At 52.6% G+C, this 22,400-nt stretch overlaps 8 protein-coding genes across 8 annotated transcripts; 2 read left to right on the top strand and 6 right to left on the bottom strand.

The window, feature by feature from the left end:
* Nucleotides 1–239: 239 nt before the first annotated feature.
* On the bottom strand, nucleotides 240–1,502 carry BDV14DRAFT_203863 (thiolase family protein; the record flags this gene model as incomplete). The annotated part of the gene is made up of 2 exons (XM_073774387.1): nucleotides 240–681; nucleotides 742–1,502. The coding sequence occupies 2 exons, from the start codon at nucleotides 1,500–1,502 to the stop codon at nucleotides 240–242; spliced, it is 1,203 nt and encodes a 400-aa protein (XP_073624256.1).
* Nucleotides 1,503–1,916: 414 nt separating this feature from the next.
* On the bottom strand, nucleotides 1,917–3,870 carry BDV14DRAFT_180671 (S-adenosyl-L-methionine-dependent methyltransferase). The gene is made up of 5 exons (XM_073769949.1): nucleotides 3,545–3,870; nucleotides 3,276–3,432; nucleotides 3,084–3,210; nucleotides 2,907–3,030; nucleotides 1,917–2,855 (listed from the first exon to the last, which is right to left on the bottom strand). Exons 1-5 carry the CDS (start codon nucleotides 3,547–3,549, stop codon nucleotides 2,084–2,086), a joined length of 1,185 nt encoding a protein of 394 aa, XP_073624255.1. The 5' UTR covers nucleotides 3,550–3,870; the 3' UTR covers nucleotides 1,917–2,083.
* Nucleotides 3,871–4,180: 310 nt separating this feature from the next.
* Nucleotides 4,181–7,620, top strand: BDV14DRAFT_192326 (CoA-transferase family III domain-containing protein; the record flags this gene model as incomplete). Its single annotated transcript, XM_073771623.1, has 9 exons — nucleotides 4,181–4,643; nucleotides 4,690–5,076; nucleotides 5,121–5,563; nucleotides 5,612–5,835; nucleotides 6,105–6,222; nucleotides 6,282–6,313; nucleotides 6,375–6,495; nucleotides 6,550–7,354; nucleotides 7,412–7,620. The coding sequence occupies 9 exons, from the start codon at nucleotides 4,181–4,183 to the stop codon at nucleotides 7,618–7,620; spliced, it is 2,802 nt and encodes a 933-aa protein (XP_073624254.1).
* Nucleotides 7,621–8,088: 468 nt separating this feature from the next.
* Nucleotides 8,089–9,710, bottom strand: BDV14DRAFT_126332 (FAD-dependent oxidoreductase). The gene is made up of 4 exons (XM_073765990.1): nucleotides 9,546–9,710; nucleotides 8,924–9,487; nucleotides 8,533–8,849; nucleotides 8,089–8,453 (listed from the first exon to the last, which is right to left on the bottom strand). Exons 1-4 carry the CDS (start codon nucleotides 9,558–9,560, stop codon nucleotides 8,132–8,134), a joined length of 1,218 nt encoding a protein of 405 aa, XP_073624253.1. The 5' UTR covers nucleotides 9,561–9,710; the 3' UTR covers nucleotides 8,089–8,131.
* BDV14DRAFT_126331 (Zn(II)2Cys6 transcription factor domain-containing protein) lies at nucleotides 9,711–11,059 on the bottom strand. Its single transcript, XM_073765989.1, has 4 exons — nucleotides 10,638–11,059; nucleotides 10,583–10,596; nucleotides 10,461–10,523; nucleotides 9,711–10,402 (listed from the first exon to the last, which is right to left on the bottom strand). Exons 1-4 carry the CDS (start codon nucleotides 10,701–10,703, stop codon nucleotides 9,862–9,864), a joined length of 684 nt encoding a protein of 227 aa, XP_073624252.1. The 5' UTR covers nucleotides 10,704–11,059; the 3' UTR covers nucleotides 9,711–9,861.
* Nucleotides 11,060–11,246: 187 nt separating this feature from the next.
* On the top strand, nucleotides 11,247–14,557 carry BDV14DRAFT_192323 (uncharacterized protein; the record flags this gene model as incomplete). Its single annotated transcript, XM_073771622.1, has 4 exons — nucleotides 11,247–11,475; nucleotides 11,532–12,331; nucleotides 12,571–13,985; nucleotides 14,050–14,557. 4 exons carry the CDS (start codon nucleotides 11,247–11,249, stop codon nucleotides 14,555–14,557), a joined length of 2,952 nt encoding a protein of 983 aa, XP_073624251.1.
* A 475-nt stretch (nucleotides 14,558–15,032) lies between these two features.
* Nucleotides 15,033–17,274, bottom strand: pab1 (polyadenylate-binding protein; the record flags this gene model as incomplete). Its single annotated transcript, XM_073771621.1, has 2 exons — nucleotides 15,033–15,180; nucleotides 15,233–17,274. The coding sequence occupies 2 exons, from the start codon at nucleotides 17,272–17,274 to the stop codon at nucleotides 15,033–15,035; spliced, it is 2,190 nt and encodes a 729-aa protein (XP_073624250.1).
* Nucleotides 17,275–18,211: 937 nt separating this feature from the next.
* On the bottom strand, nucleotides 18,212–22,087 carry BDV14DRAFT_180658 (HECT-type E3 ubiquitin-protein ligase). Its single transcript, XM_073769948.1, has 2 exons — nucleotides 18,958–22,087; nucleotides 18,212–18,902 (listed from the first exon to the last, which is right to left on the bottom strand). The coding sequence occupies exons 1-2, from the start codon at nucleotides 21,952–21,954 to the stop codon at nucleotides 18,231–18,233; spliced, it is 3,669 nt and encodes a 1,222-aa protein (XP_073624249.1). The 5' UTR covers nucleotides 21,955–22,087; the 3' UTR covers nucleotides 18,212–18,230.
* Between the last annotated feature and the right edge of the window lie 313 nt (nucleotides 22,088–22,400).

Raw genomic sequence — 22,400 nt, 5'->3', positions numbered from 1 at the left:
GTATAATCGATTATTTCACAAGAGGAAGGAGCGGCCATACGTGCCCAGCCATCGCACCTTCCTTTCTGCTGCAACCTACTGAAGGCAGGAGCAACCCCATCGTTCCTTCCATAAAGATCACTGCGAACACTGCGCTTGGAAAGGAAGGAGCTACCAATCGTACCTTCATCACGGAGCGTGATAGCATTATAGCCGACTGACTGTATATACATTTTCACTACCTACCTATATACAACCGTCTACTCCCTAATAAACAAACTCGCAACCCCCATCCCCGTACTAGCACACATACTCACAATACCAACCTCTTTATCCTGCCTCTGCAATTCCGCCAAAAGCGTCGCAGTCTGTCTCGCACCCGTAGCCCCAATCGGGTGTCCCAGAGCAATAGCACCACCGTTAGGGTTAACCTTGTCCATATCAATCCCCAGTTCCCGAATGCAGTAGATACTCTGGCTCGCGAACGCCTCGTTCAGCTCGAAGACGTCGACGTCTTTCTGGCTGATGCCGCTGTGCTTGTACAGGTTGCGGAGTGCTTCGATGGGGCCGATGCCCATTTCGTCGGGGGCGCAGCCGGCGACTTGTGTGCCTGCGAAGCGGGCGATGGGTTTGAGACCGTGGGACTCGGCCCAGGATCTGCTGGCGAGTATTGTTGCTGAGGCGCCGTCGGAAATCTGAGATCTATACAATTTTGTCAACAAGATGGTCTGGTATAGAGAAGGTTAAGATAGGTAAACTTACGAGTTTCCAGCCGTCGACGCACCTCCCTCCAGCACAGGCTGTAATTTGCCCAACTTCTCAAGCGTCACGCCCGCACGCACCCCGTCATCCCTGTTTACAACCTCCCAGCTCTCACTTCCATCCTCCCCAACCCTCCTCGCATTAACAGGAGCAATCTCCCCCTCAAACCTCCCACTGCTCTGCGCCTCACTAGCCTTCCTCTGACTCTCCACCGCAAACTCATCCTGCTCCCCCCTAGACACCCCATATCGCGCCGCAACATTCTCACTAGTCCTAAGCATTGGCACCAAACAATCCGTCGCATCCTTAACACCACTCCCCGTGAGTAAAGGCGAAACATCCCTCGGGATCCCCCTAGACGGATTATAATTCCGACTCATACTCTCCGCCCCCCCAGCCAAACCCACATTAATCTGTCCAACCGCAATAGCATGCGCAATATGCGTGATTGCCTGGAGCGAGGAACTACATTGCCGATTCACGGTGTGGAATGTCGTGCTATTCGGGAACCCCGCTGCGTTCAGCGCTGTGCGGCCTGTCTTTGCGAAGCCCAGTTCTGTGAGGACATTTCCGATCAATACGTCGTTTATGGCGGAGGCGGGGATATTTGCGCGTGTTAGAGCCGTGGTCAGGACGGGCATGAGGAGTTCCTCTGGGTAGGAGTGTCGGAATCCGCCTTTGAAGGCGCGCGTTATGGGTGTTCGTACGGCGGAGAGGAGGACTACGTCGTGCGGGGTTTTTGTTAGGGTTTGGCGGAACATTTTGGCGGTTTTGAAGAAGGAATGGTATGAAGGAGTGAGAGAAAGAGGGAAGAATGTAATATTCGCACTCCCAAGGAATTGGAAGTTATTAGATTCTAGTCTAGCTCCATGGTCGATTGTTGGTGTTGAAGAAGCGGCGGGTCCCCGTGCGGAGAATGGCCGCCGCGTGTGGGGTTGGTATTTGGTAGGTCTTAACTCCGTAAATCCGGACATCCGGCGTCGGGGCCAGCGGCATCTTCGGGGGCGCATCGGGATAGGGGATGTTCAGTAGGTGTTCACAGCGAGAACAAGGGAAGGTTCCAGGAGAAAATCCTTCTTGAAAGCGCGGTAGAACTGGCTGACTTTATAAACCTGAGGAAGAGAAACCCCACAGCTACGCATCTATCTGGTCTACTATGTATATAGCTCTAAATTGCCTGTGACTAGCATTGAGTACTCATAATACCTGAATAAACGATGATCGCAGACCCAATACATTAAAAAAGGCAACTTGATACCTAGCAGTTGAAGTAAATATCCAAGACGTGTCCGAAACTGGTTGAGCAGCCGGTGTTCGACGAGCAGAAAGAAGAGTCAGTGCGCTATTTCTCCAATTCAGCTTGTACCAGTCCGATGCCATCAGGAAGCATGGTAACATCTGTTATAATCAAGCCCGCCTGAGACAAAAGCTGCTTGAATTGCTCGCGGGTGCGCTCAAGGCCTCCTAATGTCGCCATCATGCAGATATCCTGCCACGCTGACATCTTGTTGGCGCCCGTCTCGGGCAGCACTCGATCTATTATCCAGACTTTCGAGTAACCGGGCTTCATGCTGGCAGCAGTATGGCGAAGGATCTCAACAGCCCGATCATCCGACCAATCATGCATAACAGCTTTCATTTGGTAGATTCGCGCCCCCTTGATCGGCTGCGGAGTGAAAAAGTCATGCGCCTGATAGACAAAGTCCGGGTCATAGACTCCCTCCGGAATGTTCTCGAGTGTCGAGGCTTGATCTTCGACTACAAGCTGGCCCTTGGATACATGGCCAAGCGCCTTCTTGACGAGATGCAGATCCTGTCCGACGCCCCCACCGATGTCAACCAAAAGCGGAGCATCGGGGTTGATTTCCACACCGTCGAATATGCGGTGCTTCGCATCCCAGTATGTGGACCAGGCTTGGCCAGCCGAGCGATTCGCCATGAATTGAATAAAATCACGTTGGATTTCACCGTTTTCCCGGGCCATCCACTCAAACGGTCCGAGGGAAGTCTTGAAGTGGTAATTGAATGCAGTCTTGCCGTTGCTGGTCGGATGTTTGTGCTGGATTTCCTTGAAGTAATCAGGAAGGCAATCCGTGGTGCGACTCATGAAGTGACTGCAGCTACATTAGCGCTGCCATGTGGGAAGCTCGTCAATTAGGACATACACCCAACGGAGACCAGAGACATATATCTGAGTGCTTAGGGCTCTGGTGACAGCTGTTGCCGAATAGGATCTGGGCCCTGTTTCAGAAACAAATCCACCCGCTGTCGCAACTCGCATGAGACGGACTGTTAAAGTGAAAAAGTTAACCTTTGGCTGTAGGATAAGAAACAGACATTACCAATTAGCTCTTCATCCGCTGCACATAGCTGCGCTAGTTGGCTAGCAGTCAATGGCTCCTCAGAGTCGGAGAGCTTCTCAAATGTACCTATGTTGTTGAGTGAAACGAGACAGGAAAGGGTCGTTTGCTATTGATCCGTACACCTAGTTTTAGTTTCAAGAGCCTCATCCTAGACCAAGATAGTAGGCATACGGAAGATAGCATGTCTGCAATGACAACCTCCGGGGGCTTCAAAGCAGTGATCACAGATTGACATTTCCCGACAATATCGGCGCGTGATGCGGGGGTCGCAGGGTCCAGAGAGACGAGCTGCTCCAGGGTCGCTGCCACTTCGGCAACCCTGTCGCTACTGATATCTGCTGTTAAGCTAAGCATTGTTTGAGGTGCCTAAATGTCAAATGCACAGGTGTTTTGAGTGGGCATTGAATGAAGGAGCTTTCCACGGAGGGATATTTATATACCTCATGGTCGGCGATTTTGACTGTCCACGTCATTTCTCAGTTCCCATGATCTTGAGTCGGACGAAATGCAAGACACGCAACAGGAAACTGTCAATAAAGACTAGGATGGGCGGGTTCTCGATCGGACAGCGAGGTACGGAGGTTGCACAGTGACATCTCGATGCGCAAGATAACTGGGCCGGACTCAACCATTGGAGCTTGGCAATTGGTGAATTGACTTCCGACTGTGCCAAGTGCAGCTGAGATCGAAGATAATTTCTTGTTTCTTCAGCTATGGCATATATTGCCGAGTGACCAGGAAGTCAACGTAGTTGGTGGTGATAAAGAGATGCCTCAGGCTGGTCGGAAGAGAGCACATCCGACTACCCCAGCCGAAGGACACGCTAGTCCCGAACAGTCAGCCTATCACCTGACCTTTCCCTAGCAGTCGCGGCCCCACGAAGGCGGTGAGCACGGGGAGAAACCGGCATCGGATGTACGCAGCGGCAAAAGTCAGGCCGGATAATCGCTTTGTCGGTTTATCCCCACGCCCTCACTAGCCGATCCGATGATGGAGCTGCCATTGCGCTTCTTATTATTTCGAGCTCCTCCGCTCTTTCTCTCCTCTTTCTTACCCCAGAGCTGACCCTCACAATAATGGCACGACCCGTCCCTGCGGTCGTCCGTCCGTTCGCCGTCTGGCGGCGGCAATTCTCCGCCTCGTGCTCAAGACCTGCTGTCGACAAGCGATGTGGCTCTGCTAGCGAAGCCGTCAAGGACATGAAGGGTAACTCCACTGTCCTTGTCGGAGGATTCGGTTTCTCTGGTGTCCCCAACACTCTGATCAATGCCGTTCGTGACCGCCCCGACATCAAGGGTTTGACCGTCGTCTCCAACAATGCCGGTATGCCTGGCGCTGGTCTGGGCCAGCTCCTTGAGTCTGGTCAGATTGGCAAGATGATTGCTTCGTTCATTGGTGAGAACAAGGTCTTTGAGAAGATGTACCTCACTGGTGACCTCTCTTTGGAATTGACTCCCCAGGGTACCATCGCTGAGAAATGCGCTGCTGGTGCCGCTGGTGTCCCTGCTTTCTACACCCCTGCTGCTTATGGAACTATCGGTAGGTCACTCTCACTTTCTGTTGAAGATACAATCTGACTTTCTAGTACAAACTGGTGAACTCCCCGTGCGCTACAACAAGGACGGAACGGTCGCGGAATATTCTAAGCCCAAGGAAACCCGCGAATTCAACGGCAAGGCTTACATCCTGGAAGAAGCTATCTTCGGTGACTACGCTCTGATCAAGGCGGACAAGGCCGACAAACTCGGCAACTGTCAATTCCGTCGCGCTCAGAACAACTTCAATGAGGCTATGGCTAAAAACGCCAAGTACACCATCGTCGAAGCCGACCACATTGTCGAGGTCGGTGAGCTGTCGCCCGAAGAGATTCACCTGCAGGCCATCTACGTCAACAAGGTTATCCAGAGCACGGAGAAGAAGCAAATTGAAAAGCTCACCTTCGCCAAGGACCCGAGCGAGATGCTCCAGGCTGGTAAGTTTCTTGACTTCGGTAGCTGAACTATACTAATAGTGTAGGTTCTGGTGAGGCCACTGCTCGTCGCGAACGTATCGTCAAGCGTGCCGCCAAGGAATTCCAGGACGGCATGTACGTCAACCTCGGTATCGGAATGCCTCTTATCGCTCCCTCCTACCTCCCCGAAGGCGTCGAAGTCTTCTTGCAGGCTGAGAACGGTATCCTGGGTCTGGGTCCCTACCCCAAGCCCGGCGAGGAGGACCCTGATTTGATCAACCCCGGAAAAGAGACTGTCACTCTGAACAAAGGTGCCTCCATCTTTGGATCCCACGAGAGTTTCGGCATGATTCGCGCTGGCCGCATCGACCTGACCATGCTCGGTGCCCTGCAAGTCAGCCAGTACGGAGACCTCGCCAACTTCATGCTTCCCGGTAAGGTTAAGGGTGTTGGTGGTGCCATGGACTTGGTCGCCAACCCTGAGAAGACCAAGGTTATTGTCACAATGGTACGTTGTCCTACACCTTTCAAGTCGAAGCTATACTAACAACCACAGGAACACACCGACAAGAAGGGCAACCCCAAGATCCTCTCCCAGTGCTCGTTCCCCCTGACCGGTCCCCGCTGTGTCTCCAAGATCATTACCGACCTGGCCGTGTTCGAGGTTAGCACCAGCGAGGGACTCACCCTGGTCGAGCACGCCGAGGGCGTATCCGTAGACGAGATCCGCAGCAAGACTGAGGCTCCCTTCAAGGTTGCGGCTGACTTGAAGCCGATGCTGTGAACATTTAGATGATATGATACCTTTTGAATAAAATGTCTTTTTGCGCTCTTCATACTTCTCCGCACCGCCCGTAGATTTCATAGATCCATGTGGGGTCGGAGCCTTCGCCGGTGGGGCTTCTCCAATTCTCGCGGTCAGGTTAGCCTCGGCCTGAACCTCCGACCTCGTGCGGGTTCACTGTTCCTGGGGCGCACTTTGTTATTTCTTTTTACATCCTACAACATAGACAATATACCGAGATGCTGATCTCCCGCTTCCCTCGCAGCATCTTCAGGCCCAATGGCGCCTCAATCGCCGCCCGCGCCCTTTCAACGGCCAAAAAGAACAAAAAGCTGCCGTTGGAGGGGCTGAAGGTGCTCGACTTGACCCGAGTACTGGCAGGGGTTCGTCCGCCTTTAAGCTCCAATTTGTGGACAACGGAGCTAATCAAGTAATTATACAGCCATACGCAACTCAAATACTGGGTGACCTCGGGTGCGCTTACTCTTCCGAAGCTCCTAATACAGTTGGACGCAACTAACCGAGTTGACTGCAGCGCGGACATCATTAAGATCGAACACCCCGTTCGCGGAGACGATACGCGGGCTTGGGGTCCACCATGGGCACCATACCTTGACGGCCGGGAAGGAAGTGGTGAGAGCGCATACTACCTCTCTGTAAGACCCTCATTTCCCTTTTCCAGCCGAGACCACACCTAACGCGAGACAAAGGTAAACCGCAACAAGCGCTCCCTAGCCCTCTCATTCGCCTCCAAGCACGGCCAAAAAATCCTGCACAAACTCGCCAAAGAAGCCGATATCCTCGTCGAAAACTACCTCCCGCAGAATCTCAAGAAATATAACATGGACTACGAGACCTTGTCGAAAATCAATCCTAGCCTTATTTACACCTCTATCACAGGGTATGGACAAACGGGGCCATACAGTAGCAGACCTGGCTTTGACGTGATGGTCGAGGCTGAGTTCGGACTCGCGCATATTACGGGCTCTCGCGATGGTCCGCCTGTGAAGGTTGGTGTTGCTGTGACGGACCTGACGACCGGGTTATACGCTGTGCAGAGTATACTCGCGTCCCTCTTTACGCGCCAAAACGACCCAGATAGAGAAGGACAACACCTAGACGTCTGCCTAAGCGACTGCCAAGTCGCAACGCTAGCAAACATGGGCTCTTCAGTCCTCATCTCAGGAAAGAAAGACAGTGGCCGCTGGGGAACCGCACACCCCTCAATAACACCCTACCAATCCTTCCCCACGGCAGACGGGGACATCTTTGTCGGAGGTGCAAACGACCGGCTTTTCGGTATCCTCTGCGAGAAATTGCTTAAGCGAGAGTGGAAAACGGACGAGCGCTTCTTCAACAACGCGAACCGCGTCGCGAATAGAGAGACGCTTGAGAGTTTAATTGAGGGCGAGACCCGTAAGCACTCGACGAAAGAATGGCAGAAGCGCTTTGAGGGGAGCGGGTTGCCGTTTGCGGTTGTTAATGATATTAAGGGGACGATGGAGCATGAGCATGGTTCGTCTTGCCCTGTCTACCTTTTACACTGAGTATCAGCTAATGGAGTAATTGTAGTCCAAGCCCGCGGCATGGTCCAAGAAATCGCACACCCAGCGTGCGGCCCGATCAAGGTCATTTCGCCACCGGTGAAATACTCGAACGCCGAGCCGTCCATCCGTCGCCCGCCGCCATTGCTGGGCGAACATACAGATGAGATCCTAGGCGAGATTGGATACTCCGCTAAGGACATCGCGGCATTGAGGGCCGAGCAGGTCGTTTCTTGAATAATGCCTTGGTATATGATATAGAGATAGACCAAAAAGCTGTATATACTTCATGACGATATACAAGAGAAATATTAAGTCAGGGCATAAGGGGGTTGGATATAGCCGAAGCTTATCAGGTAGAGGTTGCTCCTCGTATAGAATCGTCGATTGAACAATCTATGAAATGTTGATCGGATATAAGAGGACTAAACTCCATTGTACTATAGCATCAAACTTGGCAGGTACGACGGAGCCTCGCTCCTCCCTTTTTAGACGTGCTTACAAATGCACGTTGTCTAACTAAGGAAGGTGCAACCCACCCATCGCTCCTCCCTAAAGCTCCGTTACTGCTCAGGCGGAAGGCACGCGTTGAAGCGCGTATAGAAGGAAAGTGCGATCAAAGTCATATCATATTGCAAACAGACACACAGACAGACAGCTAGATACACAGCCACCCACTTAAGTATGTACACCCCCCTACGTTACCTTACGGAATCCTTTACAGACCCTACCCAGATGAGCAACTGACTCACTCCTTATCCCAAAACTGCCTCATATCAACCCTCAACTTCTCATACCCAAGGGCAATTTGCACAGACAAATCTTTATCCGTCTCAGCCTGCACACAAAGTTTAAAGAATTCGTCGTTCTCGCGCGCGGTATTAGCGTCCTGGTGCAATCTTGCAAAGTTCTCGCGGGACATCGGGTCGATGATCTCGTGCCAGATTGCGCGGCGGATGTCCGCGTATTTGGTCAAGATGGAGTCTGTGGTTTTGTCTAGGTGGATGCCGAGGAGAGAGTCGTAGAGGGAGCCGACGTCTGCTATTCCGCCTGTTAGGCCGAGGCCGCCGCTGGGACTAATGTTAGGTAGCTTCTTCTTTGTTATGTGGGGTAAAGGGGGTGGACGGGGGTAAATTTGGCTGGACATACAAAGGATTACACAAATGCGCCGCATCAGCAGCGAGCAGAATCCGCCCGACGCGAAAATTCTGCGCGCATCGCTGTTGGAGTTTGTAGGGCGAGATATTTGTGATCTTGTACTCATGTGGCTTTGGGTGGGTTGGGAGGATCTCCTCGAATCGACCTGGTTGGCGCGCGATGTACTCTTCCCGGCTCAGGTTGGGAGTGTCCTTATATGTCACGCGGTATAGCCCGTCGTTTGTGATTCGCGCCACCATGTATAGGTTGTCCGGGTGGATTACGAAGCTTGAGTCTGTGGGGAAGTGGGTGGTGAAGTCGTAGTAGACCTATTACAACCAGAGTCAATAAGAATGGAGAAGAAGGAGGGTATGAAAGCTGAAGTGACAGGTAAGGGACTCACATTCGTCGCAATAATCTGCGCATTCAGCGTTTCGCCAGGATACTCCGGCCCAAAAAGCTCTCGACGGACGGTACTACTCGCCCCATCACAACCCACAACATAATCCGCACTCATCCTCTTCCTCCCACCATCAGGCATCTCAACATCAACCCACGCCTGGCCCATCTCCTCATCCTGCCCAACTTTAACAACCTTATGATTCCACAACACACTCGCCTTCTTCTGCCTTAAGATATGCTCAACAAGCAACTCCCCCAACTGATCCAAGGGCAACACAACCATCTTATGCCTATAACTCTCAGGTAAATGCTCGGTCGTCGTCCCCGCGACAAAACCGGCATCGGGCTTCCGCCACGCCATCGTTTTGAATGTGAACCCGCGCGCTTTTACATCGTCTAGGACACCCGCGCGGTCGAGCTCGTATGCTGCGGGGGAAGCGTAGTGTGCTGCGCGCGGCTGGTCGGAGACTTTTGATTCGGCGTCCAGGAGTTCGACATCAATTTCGGCTTTGGCGAGGAGTAGGCCGAGTAGGAGGCCCGAGGGGCCAGCGCCGACGATTATTACCTGTGTTTTGTCAGGGGTTATCCACTATATTTTTGTGATGTCGGGGTTGTTGACTCACCTTGTTGAGCGGCATTGTAAGTCACTATTATTAACAGTCTTCTCTTTCTTCTCAAGAGGAGCAATTGATGTTTATTCTGTTCGTGAGGAGAAAACTCGATCCTTAACGTTTGGATTTTAGCCGTTGGAGTACCTCATGCTACTGCGGGGCCGTGGGGGCCGGGGAGGCCCCAGATCCGGGGAGTACGCATGTTCACCTTGACACCCACAACAGCATCAGCGCGTGACGATTAAGTTTCTGGGGTACTGGGGCTAATGGAACATCGATAGGTCCAATGGGTTGAGTCTGCGTGGCTGAGTCTGCGTGGCTGCAGTGCCTACCACAGAAATCGCTGCTGGAAGTCGGCGGATGGTGCTCCACTCCATGTGCTCACGCTCGGTTGTGGTTCCGGCCCCGGGGTGCGCTGGGGCTGCGGTCGTTGCTCTCGCTCCCTAGGGTCTTGCATAGCGAGTGGTTGTGGGTCGTTGATATTTTCGGGCTCTGTAGGTTGCACTGGCTCAGCGGTGGCTGCGTTGTAATATCGCTCAGCAGTAGGCGTAGAGATCGAAGCACGAGCAGAGTCAGAGGCAGACCCCGGCAGACCGCCTGTAGGTCGCATACACTCCTCCTGCCACGCCCTCACCTCGCTCACAGACCGTAATGGAAATAGCCTCCAGTGTTCGCTGCCACTGGTGCTGGTACTTCCCCGTTTCGCGTTGGGCGTTGCGGCCGCCGATCGGAGCTGCACCGAGGCATGCGAATTCGATATGCCCTCCGCCAACTGAGTATCAGAGACTTGCTCTAGTAACCCTAGAAGGAGAGATTCGGTCTCTTGGAGCCGTCGCTCCAGGGACTCGATGTAGCCCTTTGCGGGGCCTCTAGTTGACCCTGTCAGTAAGATCTCCTTCGTTGGAGGGGTCAGGTAATTGAACATACCGCTTAAGTTGCTCAGGCCAATCGCAGGTCCGTCTATGGTCGAGGCATTGTATGCATTTCGGTCTTCATTTCCTTGATTAGAATATTTCATGCGCTAGTTGCGGTGCAGTCGCGATGCTTACCGGTTTCCACTACACTGACGGATTAGCGAGGTCGCTGTCGGGTGGAGATTCTTACCTTTTGTTTGCGCATCCGACACGAGTTACAAGCAGTTGTAATCCTGGATTGAGTTCGTGCTGGCATTTTGAGAGAATGATGTGCGAAGAAGGATTGCTGATGGCTGGCTAGTAGCAAGTCCAGTCGCGGCGTCAGAAGAGAATGTTGATCACGTGACTATGCAGTGTTCGCCGAAGACCATGTTTCAATGAGTATGGGGAACTTGGAGGGAAAATTTAGTTGAGGTTGAACGCTGGATTTGCAATTGCTAGGTACTCTCCGCTGGTTTCATGCATGGAGAGGTACGTCAGTATGCTGGTTATCGGAGCTACTTGTGGTGGCCGAGCCAAAGCAGCCTGACCACAACTTAGGACTTAGCCCTTCGTAAGATAACAAAATGGTCGCACCGGTTTGGAGTATCGAAAGCCAGACCGAGAACAAATCCCCAGCGAGAAAACTACATTTCCAGTTGGAGAAAGCCGATGTACGGCGTAGGAGATTGCGGGGGAGGGCGGGTAAAGATCAGCCGAATAGTTTTGCCGGTATAGATCAACTCCAGTATATAAAGCCAGCAAACATTATCATTTTACCCCAAAATCAGTACCTAAAACCAACTAAAAATACACCAACATGCACAAAATTGCATCAATTCCAGGCGACGGCATCGGCCCCGAAGTGGTCTCCGCCACAATCCAAGTCGTCAACAAGCTCGCTGCCAAACTAGACCTCCAAATCGAATTCACTCATATTCCATGGGGAACAACCTACTACAAGGAGCACGGGCAGTTCATGTCTGACGATGCTCTGGATGTGCTCCGCAAGTTCGACGCTTGTTTGTTTGGTGCTGTTGGTGATCCTGGTATGTCTACCCTTTTGATATTGTCCGAGGTATAGTGACCTGACAAGTCTACCTAGACGTCCCCGACCACGTCTCTCTCTGGGGCCTCCTCTTAAAAATCCGCAGCCCCCTGCAACTCTTCGCAAACGTCCGGCCCGTCCGCACATTCCCCGGGACAAAGAGCCCCCTCAATACAGCCAAGAACGGCATTGACTGGGTTCTTGTCCGCGAGAACTCAGAAGGCGAATACTGCGGGCAAGGAGGGCGAAGCCACATCGGTCATCCCTGGGAGACAGCGACCGAAGTCGCCGTCTTCACGCGCGTAGCAATCGAACGAATTATGCGATTTGCGTTTGAGACTGCACAGTCAAGACCACAAAAGAAGCTCACTGTTGTGACGAAGAGTAATGCCATGCGCCATGGCATGGTTCTCTGGGATGAGGTTGCTGAGGAGGTGGCGAGGGACTTCCCAGACGTGAACTGGGACAAGATGCTTGTTGATGCGATGACAATTCGGATGGTCGCTCAGCCTGACTCTCTTGATACGATTGTGGGTACGAATTTGCACATGGATATCTTGTCAGATTTGGCGGCGGGTTTGGCGGGCTCGATCGGTGTTGCGCCGAGTAGTAATTTGGATCCAACGAGGAAGAACCCTTCGCTGTTTGAGCCGGTGCATGGGAGTGCTTTTGATATAACTGGGAAGGGTGTAGCAAATCCTGTTGCTACATTCTGGTCAGCGGCTGAGATGCTGAACTGGCTGGGGGAGAAAGAGGCCGGAGACAAGCTGATGGGCTGTGTTGAGCGAGTATGCGAGGCGGGAGTTCTAACAGCGGACTTGGGAGGAAAGGCAAAGACGCAGGATGTGGTGGATGCAGTGATTGCAGAGATTGAGCGATTGTAAATGAAAATAGAATAGAATGAAGATAAAGTGGTGGTGTTGTATAGTCCGGAACAAGATCTTCCGGCGCTTTCGACTTCACTTCTGCAACTCCTTTTCCCTTTTCCACTTTTCCTTCGCAACCATGCATCCGTTCTCGGTAAAGACTCTCAGATAAAATGATCAAAATGGAAACTCCAGAAATTGGCTCTCTGACAGCCCACTCGCCTCAAGAGAGCCAGTTCGTGGGCTCCTCCAGCGGCGTCTTCTTCATCAACACCGTCCGCCGTGCATTCGGCAATTCCTCCACTGAATTTCCTCAACCTGAAGAAACGCTCGTTGGAAGCGAGGACACTTTGCACCGCGATCCACATGAAGAGACACCCGTATCACAATGGGGGTATGATCTTTCGATCGCCTGCGTGCTTGGCCAGGCGCCTCCGCAGCAGCTAGCTCGCGACTTGATGATGGTCTACTTCAAAGTCTGGCACCCACTATTTCCCTTTCTTCATGGACCGACATTCCTTCATGCAATGGAATCTCTATACTCCGAGTCGGATCAAAACCAGTCCAGCTCTCAATCTCAAAATCAGCAAGAACGGCAAAACAAACACAACAGCTCTTGGACAACCATATTCCAATGCTTATTCCATCTAGCCAGCCTGACCAGTCCCGACCTACAACTCCCACCAGAATGCAGAATCCAACCACCCATCAGCGCAAGTATACATACGCTCCTCTCACCTCTCACAGCGCGGCATGATCTATTGTCGCTACAAGCCCTCCTAGCCTCCCAGCTCTACCTGGTAGCCACTATGTCCCTGCGCACTGCATCAACGGTGGGCGGGTGCATGCTGCGCTCAATGCTCCATGCAGGTCTCCATCGCTGTCCATTCCGCTACCGCGAGCTATCAGCCTCATCGCAGCATCGGCATCTCCGCAAACGGATCTTCTGGTCTGCCTATGCTTTAGATCGATACCTCAGTCAGGCACTGGGTCTCCCACTGGGAATTCAGGATTCAGATGTCGATGTCTGCCCGCCTGGACGGCCTGAAGTGCATAAACCGCTTCAGCACCTACCGACACCAGGCACAGAGACTTCACAGCTTGCACACCCCCAATCAGAAAGCGAAGCGGAGCAAGCCAGAAAGGAAACCCCCTTTGCAAGCTACGTCCACTCCGGGAAACTCACCGGCGAAGCACTCGAACTCTTCCACAAATCGATCTACGTCCGGTCGATATCTCAAACATCAGTCCTTGTCCTCACGACATCAGTTCACAAATGGTGGAATAGCCTCGACCTCCAAGTCCAACCATCTCCACAGCCACAACCCTCTTCCCAATCGCAAGTCCTTCTTCAACCCGAAGAAAGGCCATTCAATTACACGCCCTTCTTCACAATCCTCTACCACCACCTCCTTCTCCTCCTCAACCGGCCCTCCCTTTCTCTACCAAACACAACGCCCGAATTCGCGTCCGCGCTGCAATCGTGTATATCAGCAGCACGCCATATTCTCCTCGCTCTGAATGCCCAGCGAGACTCAAAACAAGCTTTCTTTTGGCCGGGGTTTCTATCCGCGGCGTGGATGGCGGGCTTGGTCCTGGCGTTCGCGGTGCAGTTGGGGCAGTATGTTCTTAGCAAGGGTGTTGTGTATGTTCACCCTCCATATTCCTTCCATTCCCGCTTCAGAATGCTGACTGACTCTTTGGCGCAGGGAAATAAATACATGCCTTGACATCCTAAGAAGCATGTCAACGCAATGGGAACCAGCCAAACACTGCCACCGGGCACTAACATTACTCCTACGCGCTGTCACAAGGGGCGATGCCATTGCTGCTCCACCTAATTCCAATGCCCACAATACTGCTGCTGGCACTGGCACTGCGGACTCCAATACCACCATACACAGCTTGGACCTGAACGCATCCTCAGCACAAAGTACAGCACAAAAGGGCAAAAAGCGTAAGCTCGACTCTACAGCAACACAAGGCGGTCGGGAAGTTGAGGGTATTGTACCGGATACCCCGGCTCCTGGATTTAATAGGGGCAGTGCGTATTCTGGGTATAGTGTACCTGGTAGTGAGGTGGCCGGACAAGAAGCGGGAAGAAACGCAGAGTGGGAGACGCCCTTGGATTTAGATATGAACATGGTAGATCTGCTGCAGGAGGGAAACTTCAATAGTTTGATGGATCTATTCGGGCAGCAGTATCCGACTTTCTGAGGACAATATTCCAGAAACTACTTTACATACCCGCTACGGTGTACATAGACCAATCTACAATCTTAGGAAAATGGAACTACACAATCCGTGAGGAAGTCATAAGTCTATATTACACTCGTATCTCAATATAACGAGCAGGTAAGAAGCTAAAGACATCACAACTTCCTCCCTCTCGTCATAGTCACAGACAGAAAAGAAGAAAAAAGCCATGAAATCCGAACATAACTTTTCTCCCGTCCTACATAAGAACGTCGGGAACCCAGGGGATATCAGGACCAGGAGGAAAAAAAAAAAAGTTCTGAACAAATAAAAGGAAATAGGGAGGAGGGGTAGGAGGCGGATAAGGAGGATAGTGGGGGGATGCGGATAGAAAGAAGAGATGAATCGTTAATTCAATGGGTAGGTCATATCATCAAAAATAGAACGTGAGACAAAATCCGACATGGTTGCCCGCTGAGGGTTAGAGTCGAGTGATTTACGACTTGTTCTCCTCGGTGGCGGTCTCCTGAGCAGCCTCCTTGGGCTTCTCGGCAGCCGGCTCGTCAGTCTTGTTCTTCATGTACTCGTCATAAACACTAAGGGCCTCGTCAACCTTGGCGCGCAAAGATTCGTCATCCTCGAGACTGTTTAACGATTAGTATGTGTTGAAGATAATAATAGTGGATGAGAACTTACAGTCCAAGCAGCTCAGTGTTGTCCATCTCAAGAAGCATACCAGTGATCTTACCAGCCAGCTCAGGCTGAGCGGCCTGGATCTTGGGGTAGAGAGCCTCACCGAGCATCTGCTTCTGCTGCTGAGGAGGAGCGGCAGAGAGAGTGGCAGCAGAGAGACCACCAGCGGCTTCAGTGGGTCCGGGCTGGCCGACGTTCTGGCCGCGACCACCCTGGGGGCGCATCTGACCGGGCATGGGAGCACCGCCACGACCCTGTCCGTATCCACCGCGCATGGGACCGCCCATGCCGGGAACCTGACCACGACCACCGCCACGGCCGAACTGGGGACCGCCCATCTGGGGGTACATGCCGTTGGGCATGCCACCGGGGCCCTGCATGGCACCCATGGGGAGGCCTTGGAAGTTAGGAGGCATCTGCTGGTTGGGGCCAACGCCACGTCCACCCTGCTGACCAGGGAAGGGGCCGGGGTACTGACCGGGGCGTCCACCAGGGATACCCATCATCATACCAGGCTGGGGAGGGAACATGCTGCCGCGCTGACCACCGGGGATGAAGCCCTGCTGGCCGGGACCGTAGAAGACGGCGGGCTGCATGTAGGTCTGGGGCATACCAGCAGCGGCAGCGGCCTGCTGCTGTCTGATGTTGTTGCGGGCCTGGATGCTGGCCTCGAGCTGGCTGCGGCGGACATCCTTGCGCTGGGCAAGAGCAACGTAGAGGGGCTTGCCGTTGACCATGCGCTGGTTCATCTCAGTGACAGCCTTGGAGGCCTCGTCGGGGCTGCTGAAGCAAACGAAACCGAAGCCCTTGCTCTTGCCAAGAAGCTTCTTCTCGGACTTCTGCTCGCCCTCCTGCTCCTCAGTCTTCTCCTCGGTCTTCTCAGCCTCTTCGGCCTTCTCGTTCTCCTTGTTGTTCTCCTTGGACTCGTCCTCGGGAGCAGAGACGGATTCAGCGGGCTGGGTGTCGCGCATGACCTTGGCGGAGGTGATGGTGCCGTAGGGTCCGAAAAGCTCACGGAGCTTCTCGTCGTCAACATCGTCAGTCAGGTTCTTGACGTAGAGGTTGACACCCTGGTACTTGGAGGCCTTCTCCATGCGAGCAGCCTCGTACTGCTTGCGGAGCTCCTCCTCACGCTCGTGCTTCTTCTGGGCACGACCAACGTAGAGCTTCTGGCTGCGGATCTCCTTGTCGTTCATCTCCTCAACGGCGGCCTGCGCGCTCTCGTGGGTGGAGTAGTTGACGAAACCGAAGCCACGGCTCTTGCCCTCGGAGTCACGGCTCAGAGTGGCGGAGGTGATCTCACCGTACTTCTCAAAAAGGTTACGGAACTCGTCGTCCTCGACATCGGGGTCGATGTTCTTGATGTAGATGTTGGTGAAGTTGGCCTTCATCTCCTCGAACTTGCTCTGGCGGTCCTTTTTGGAGATGTGGTGGCCGACGAAGACCTTCTTGTCGTTCAAAAGCATGCCGTTGACGTGCTTGATGGCCATGTTGGCAGCCTCGGCGGTCTCGTAGTGGACGAAACCGTAACCCTTGGAGACACCGAACTCATCCTGAGCGACCTTGCAGGACAGAATGTTACCGAAGGCAGCAAAGGTGTCGTGGAGAGCCTTGTTGTCAATAGCGTTGTCCAAGTTCTTGATGAAGACGTTGCCCTGGCCAGTCTTGCGCAGAGCGGGGTCACGCTGAGACCACATGATACGGCAGGGCTTGCCCTTGATCAGGGTGTAGTTGAGCTCATCAAGAGCGCGTTCACCGTGAGCGGTATCGTTGTAGTTGACGTAGGCGTATCCGAGCGAGCGGCGGGTGACGGCATCGCGGCAGACACGGATGGAAGCGACCTGGCCGATGGAGGAGAAGAGCTCGTAGAGCATAGCCTCCGTCACGGAGGTATCGAGCTCACCGACATAGAGAGAAGCCGAGTGAGGCTGAGAGTTGGCAGCCGGGGCATCGACAGCGGTAACCTCGGGGGCAGCGGCGTTGTCGGGGGTGCCGTTGGCAGGGTTTTCGGTGGGGGCGGGGGTGGTAGAAGCTTCGGCGGACATTTTGAAAGAGGGGTTTCTGTAGTAGACAAAGAGCGTTAGCAGGCGGGTGTTGTCTTTTAAAATGTTCCCTAGCGTAGAAAATTGATAATCAAGCAACAAAGAAGCTGCAAGGTACAGAAATAGCAGTCATTGTTCTTCAGGCCGATAAGCTATGATAGCAAGTACCGACCCGACACGAACATGACACACAGCAAAATGAGAGAAGATACCTCAGAGAAAGTCAAGATCACATCGCAGATGTACGCGCAGTCAGGATTTTCTCCGGAGGTCGATCCCACAATGAGAGGAGGGGAAGCGGTGCAAAGGCGGTCGCGAAGAAAAAGTGAAGTGAAGCAACACCACAAGCACAACGACAGACGTAGGAACTCGCAGAAGACGGGAAGACGAACGTTAGAAGTGAGAATAGAATTGATTGAAGATTTTTTGGCGATGCGAAAGGACGCGATCACTTGGAATGAGGCAAAAGCGGCAGCGAGACGGGAATTAGACCACACAGACGCACACACCGCACAGTCGAGAGATATAGATTCAGATAAGAGAATCTGAAGAGGAGGCTGGGATATTTGACTTTTTTTTGGTTTTCCGGGTTTTTTTTGGAGTTTTTTTCTCTCGGGAGACTTGAGAAAAGGAGGATGGGCAGAGAAGAATGAAAGAGGGAGAGAGTCTTTGAGGAGGAGGGGAGGAAGAAAGAAGATCAAAGACAGAAAGAAGAGTCTGTAAGGTCACCACCGCCTTTGCCGGATGAAAATATTATTTTTTTGGTTTTTTTTTCTGGGCGGAATGACAGTGGCGCTATACCATTTGTGGCGAGTACTATACCTATTTAAGTACCCACTAAGCCCCTCTTGGCCACCACAAGGCTGCTTTAAGGGTTTGCACCTGACAGAGTACAATCACTAGAGTATACCAGAGCAAAGAGCTTACAATAATGTAGTATGTCTATTCCATTAAATACATCAGCTCAAGTCAAACCCTGCCCCCGAGTTCACCGCATACAACAGCTTCTCCCGCAGCGCATTCGCGCTCTGGTACCGCGGCAGCTTCAGCAAATTCACACACGTGCTCGTGCTGGGCAACCGCTCCTGGTCCTCGCTCGAGTCGCGAATGCTGAACCGTGGGTTCAGATGGCTGAAACCTAACAATGGTGCCCGAGGCGTCGAGGTCACGAACCGTAGAACCTTCCGTCGTTCTTCGTTCGTCATTCTCTCCATGACTTCCCAAAATAGCTTGATTGTCGGATGTTCTTCTTTATCGTCGCCTATTGTATACACGCCACCGTACAGAGTGTTGTGCCGCAGATCCTGAACGTCAATGTCACCCGACTCACCGCTGACCAGGGTTTGTAGTTCGGACTGGTTGAACATTGATAACCATGATGGTTGGATGATCTGACCTAAACCCCCAAGGAATGCATTTGTTTGTAGGGCTGGCTGTACCTGGAGGCGATAGCGGGCAATGTACGAAATGTACACCAGACGGTTCTGGTTGGTAACTGCTGTGTCGGAGCCGTTGCTCTTCAGATCTCGAGTTATTGCCCGGTTGCCTCCATTAGAAAGTGGTATCGTGTCGGTAACCGTGAAATTCAGCGAAAAGTCTTCCACGTCTTCGGGATAGTTTTTCAGTTGGAGCTAGACAGGAAAAGTTAGCGACAATAATCTTTGAAGTTGATTTAAATATACTCACCAAACCTTGGTAGAGCCCAGCGTCCAGATCCTTCAAATCGTTGAGGTTGGCCCGATAGGCTGTCTCGCGCTGAGCGGAACTCATCCCGCCCGTCAAAGCCCACTTCAACAAGAAAAACGGTGCGAAACTGACGTCGACCAAGATGCCTTCATACAGACACTTTCCAATAACCCGGCCCAAGAACTCATACCGTCGAAGTAGGTCGCGGACCTGCTCGTTCCATTCTGCGGTGTTCTCTTTCACTCCCAGCTGCCGCAGATTCTCCCTTCGCTGCTCGACAGCAACTGGGCTGGGGTACAGCAGATGTTGGTCATTCTCCTCAAACAGCTTCAATCCAATTGTAGATTTGAATGCTTCGTTCGTAACGCTGGTAAGGAACTCTTTAGTGACACCGCCTCCATCAATACCCGCTTCCGGGGCGTTGAACTTGTCGATAAAGGTGATCTGTATGGGCTCCTTGAGACCTTCTCCAAGCCCGTAAAACTGCTCATAAGCATCATCGAAAACGCTTTCGCGATGAATATTGGCATGGTGTCGACTAAGTATATCTTGCAATGCGTGGCGCCCGTCTATTAACCGACCCATGGAAGCTTGTGCTACTGACATCCGCCACGAGTCGGGATCAATATAGCCGTGTCTTCGACGCATTTGATCGCGATAAATGAACTCGCGGAAAATCTGGACTCGTGTATGGAATGGGATGAAAAAGGGCATGTTCTTCAAAATTTCAAGTCGCGGTGCAACGGCTTCAAGTTGTTTCCGACGAGCAGACTGCTGTTGGCGACGGCGGAGAGCTTCGATGCGACGCGTTTGTTGAAAGCGTCCTGTTCCCACAAGCCCGAGCGATGGCTCGTCATAGTCGTCAGTCATCAAATCATCCGGATCCTCGTCATCTTCGTCTTGAAGTTGATGCCTGCTCTCCTCTTCTGCAACGACTGCGGGAATGAATCCCTCCATGTCAAATCGGTCGGTCATCAACCAGTGGTCGTCGGGAAGGAACTTCCGTCGCGAATCGCGCTCATGAACCATCCTCAAAAGACCCGTAACGATGCCCTTGAAATAATCAAGTGGGATGCCTGTCACGCCAGGAAGGCCTTTCTCCTTGTTCTTGTTCTCTATATCCCTGACGCTTGCTATCGTGTCCAATTGCGGAGCCGTTGAGGTGAAGTAGTTTCGAATCCCACCAGCATCCTGAACTGGCTCATTCTCGCTCAGATCTGCCGAGTTCCAGTAAAGAGTGAATGCAAGGTTCTTGAGGAATATAGTCATCTCCTTGATGTCATGCAGAGGGAGCGCACTTTCGCGGGTCCAAGACACGCGCGCGTTCGAAGAAGCCGTAAAAGAAGAGCCGCTAGAAAAGAACTCATCATCATCCATGACCTTAAGCACGAATGTATACAACTCGAGAAAGAGCAGAATAGTCGTCCATTCTTGGTCTCTGTCAGCCTGGGACAAACCTGTCGATTCGAACCTCGAGTCAACTGGTTTCAATAGCGGCAAGACATGCGTCGAGGTTTTGCTAATGTCGTTGAACACCCGGCTAGAGCGAGATGCATGCCAGAAGTACTTGATAGCTGGAATCCTTGAATCCGATCCACCTGTTTGATCTGAAGAAGCGGAGCCCAAGTACAACCACATTCGAATGTCATCGCCGCGTCGAGGGAATACTCTCAGAAGCGTCAAGGCATAATGCGCCAGAGCTTTCGCATCTCTGGAAGCATCAGAAGTATGGTTTGAGAGCTCGCCTTGAGATAGGTGGGTCGGTTGTAGTTGTGAAAGAAGACCGGTTATGCTCGCCTGGTTGATCAGGCTGAACAGCTGGTCCTTCACGAAATGATGCAAGTGAACAGAGATATTGCTATCGTCGAATTCGGCCGACTCTTCGGCCTCGAGTCGCCGGGAAATATGAACCGCTGTCGAATTGAGCAGCTCCGAGACAACCTTTACAAAACCTAGCTCAGGAGAGTGATGCGCGGCCTGGCTTCCCAACGCATATCTGTGGAAGAAAATAAAGTATGCCAACAACCAAAGCCTGGACTCACCATTATCCGGTCGCTGGTCTTTACCAAGCTCGGCATGCAGAGGCGCCAAGGCAGAAGTCAATAATTTGTAATTGATATTGCTCGCCATCGTATCTAGCGATCCGAGCGTTTCCAAAAGATCGGGGAGAGTGAGATAGCTTCTAGCAAACCATTCGTAGGCAGTAAGAGTCTCGGAAGTGATTGGTAGTAACAGCGCCAGAACGCTGTTGGCGAGATCGGGCTTGGACAACGGCGACCGACTCGATATTGAACTGTAGTTCTTAGTGAGAGTGGCCATCGTAGAATAATACTCCGGGGCCAGACGAGCCATAAGTTTAGGAATGAGGCCGGTCAAAAATGTCAAGAGTTGAAGGAGATGCCCAATAGCAAACGCGGGGACCGTTGGTGAAGCTGCGGACTTTAGTACACGCAGTGTGATCTCCGCCAGCCGCTTGAGGAGCATCGTCCACTCGCCCTCCGTCGCCAGCGAGGGCACCTGATGTAATGTCTTTTGGAAAGCATCCGAAAAGTATATCAAGCGGATGACATCTCCACCATTCCAGGCCTCGACAAACTGAACCAGGACACGGAGCTGAGACAGACAGGCTGCAGCGTCCCCAAACGGCGCAGCTGGCTGTAACGAAGAGCTCTGTGTCCTCGCCAGTGTATCAAACGCAGGCAGGGCATCTGTCCTTTCAGCCTCGATGGCATCCCATTCCGCCCGCCACTGCCCATGTATTATCTTCCTACTCCGATAGCCCCTCCATGTCCGTTGCAGGACCCGGCTTGCACCTAACCGATCCCGTTCGAGCTGTCGTTGCAGGCGCTCCTGCTGTGCGATCGCGAGGGTATTCTGGGGTCCAGGGCCGTGTGGGTTCTGTCGTCCGGAGGGGTATGCGGCGAAGGGGTTATTGTTGCGGCCAGCAAGGTTCACCTGCCGGGGCCGGCGGGAGTTGCCCGTAAACGAGGTGAACATGGCTTCGATTCGGTCGGGATCAAGAATCCGCGTGGACGACTCAATACGTCGGTAGTGAGTGATCCAGTCTCCAAAGGCAGATAAAGACCACAGACCCCATGCCGCACGAGAAGGATGGGAAGACGGTGGAGGCGGCGATGGTGAGAATGAGATGGGGAAACCGAGTTCGCTTTGTGATGACATGCGGTCGATCCTATCCGCACGCACCACAGCTACTTACGGCCACTCACCCTCTTCCCTTCATCGGTCCGACAATCTTGACTTGAGTTGCCATATTCACTGCTGATGGACATTTACAACGCATGGATTATTGTTGATATTTCCCTTAACGGAAACCGTGCTTGCTAGGGTCCTTGGCCAGCTTCATTCGTGATGCGCTGGTAAGCCTCCTAGTCCCCGCAACTACAATGACACCCTCCTAGTCCCAGAATATATAAACGCGGCTT

This window comes from Aspergillus stella-maris (assembly GCF_047715825.1).
Source record: "Aspergillus stella-maris strain CBS 113639 unplaced genomic scaffold BDV14scaffold_66, whole genome shotgun sequence".
Taxonomy (NCBI): Eukaryota; Fungi; Ascomycota; class Eurotiomycetes; order Eurotiales; family Aspergillaceae; genus Aspergillus; species Aspergillus stella-maris.
This window is presented reverse-complemented; position numbering and strand designations above follow the sequence as displayed.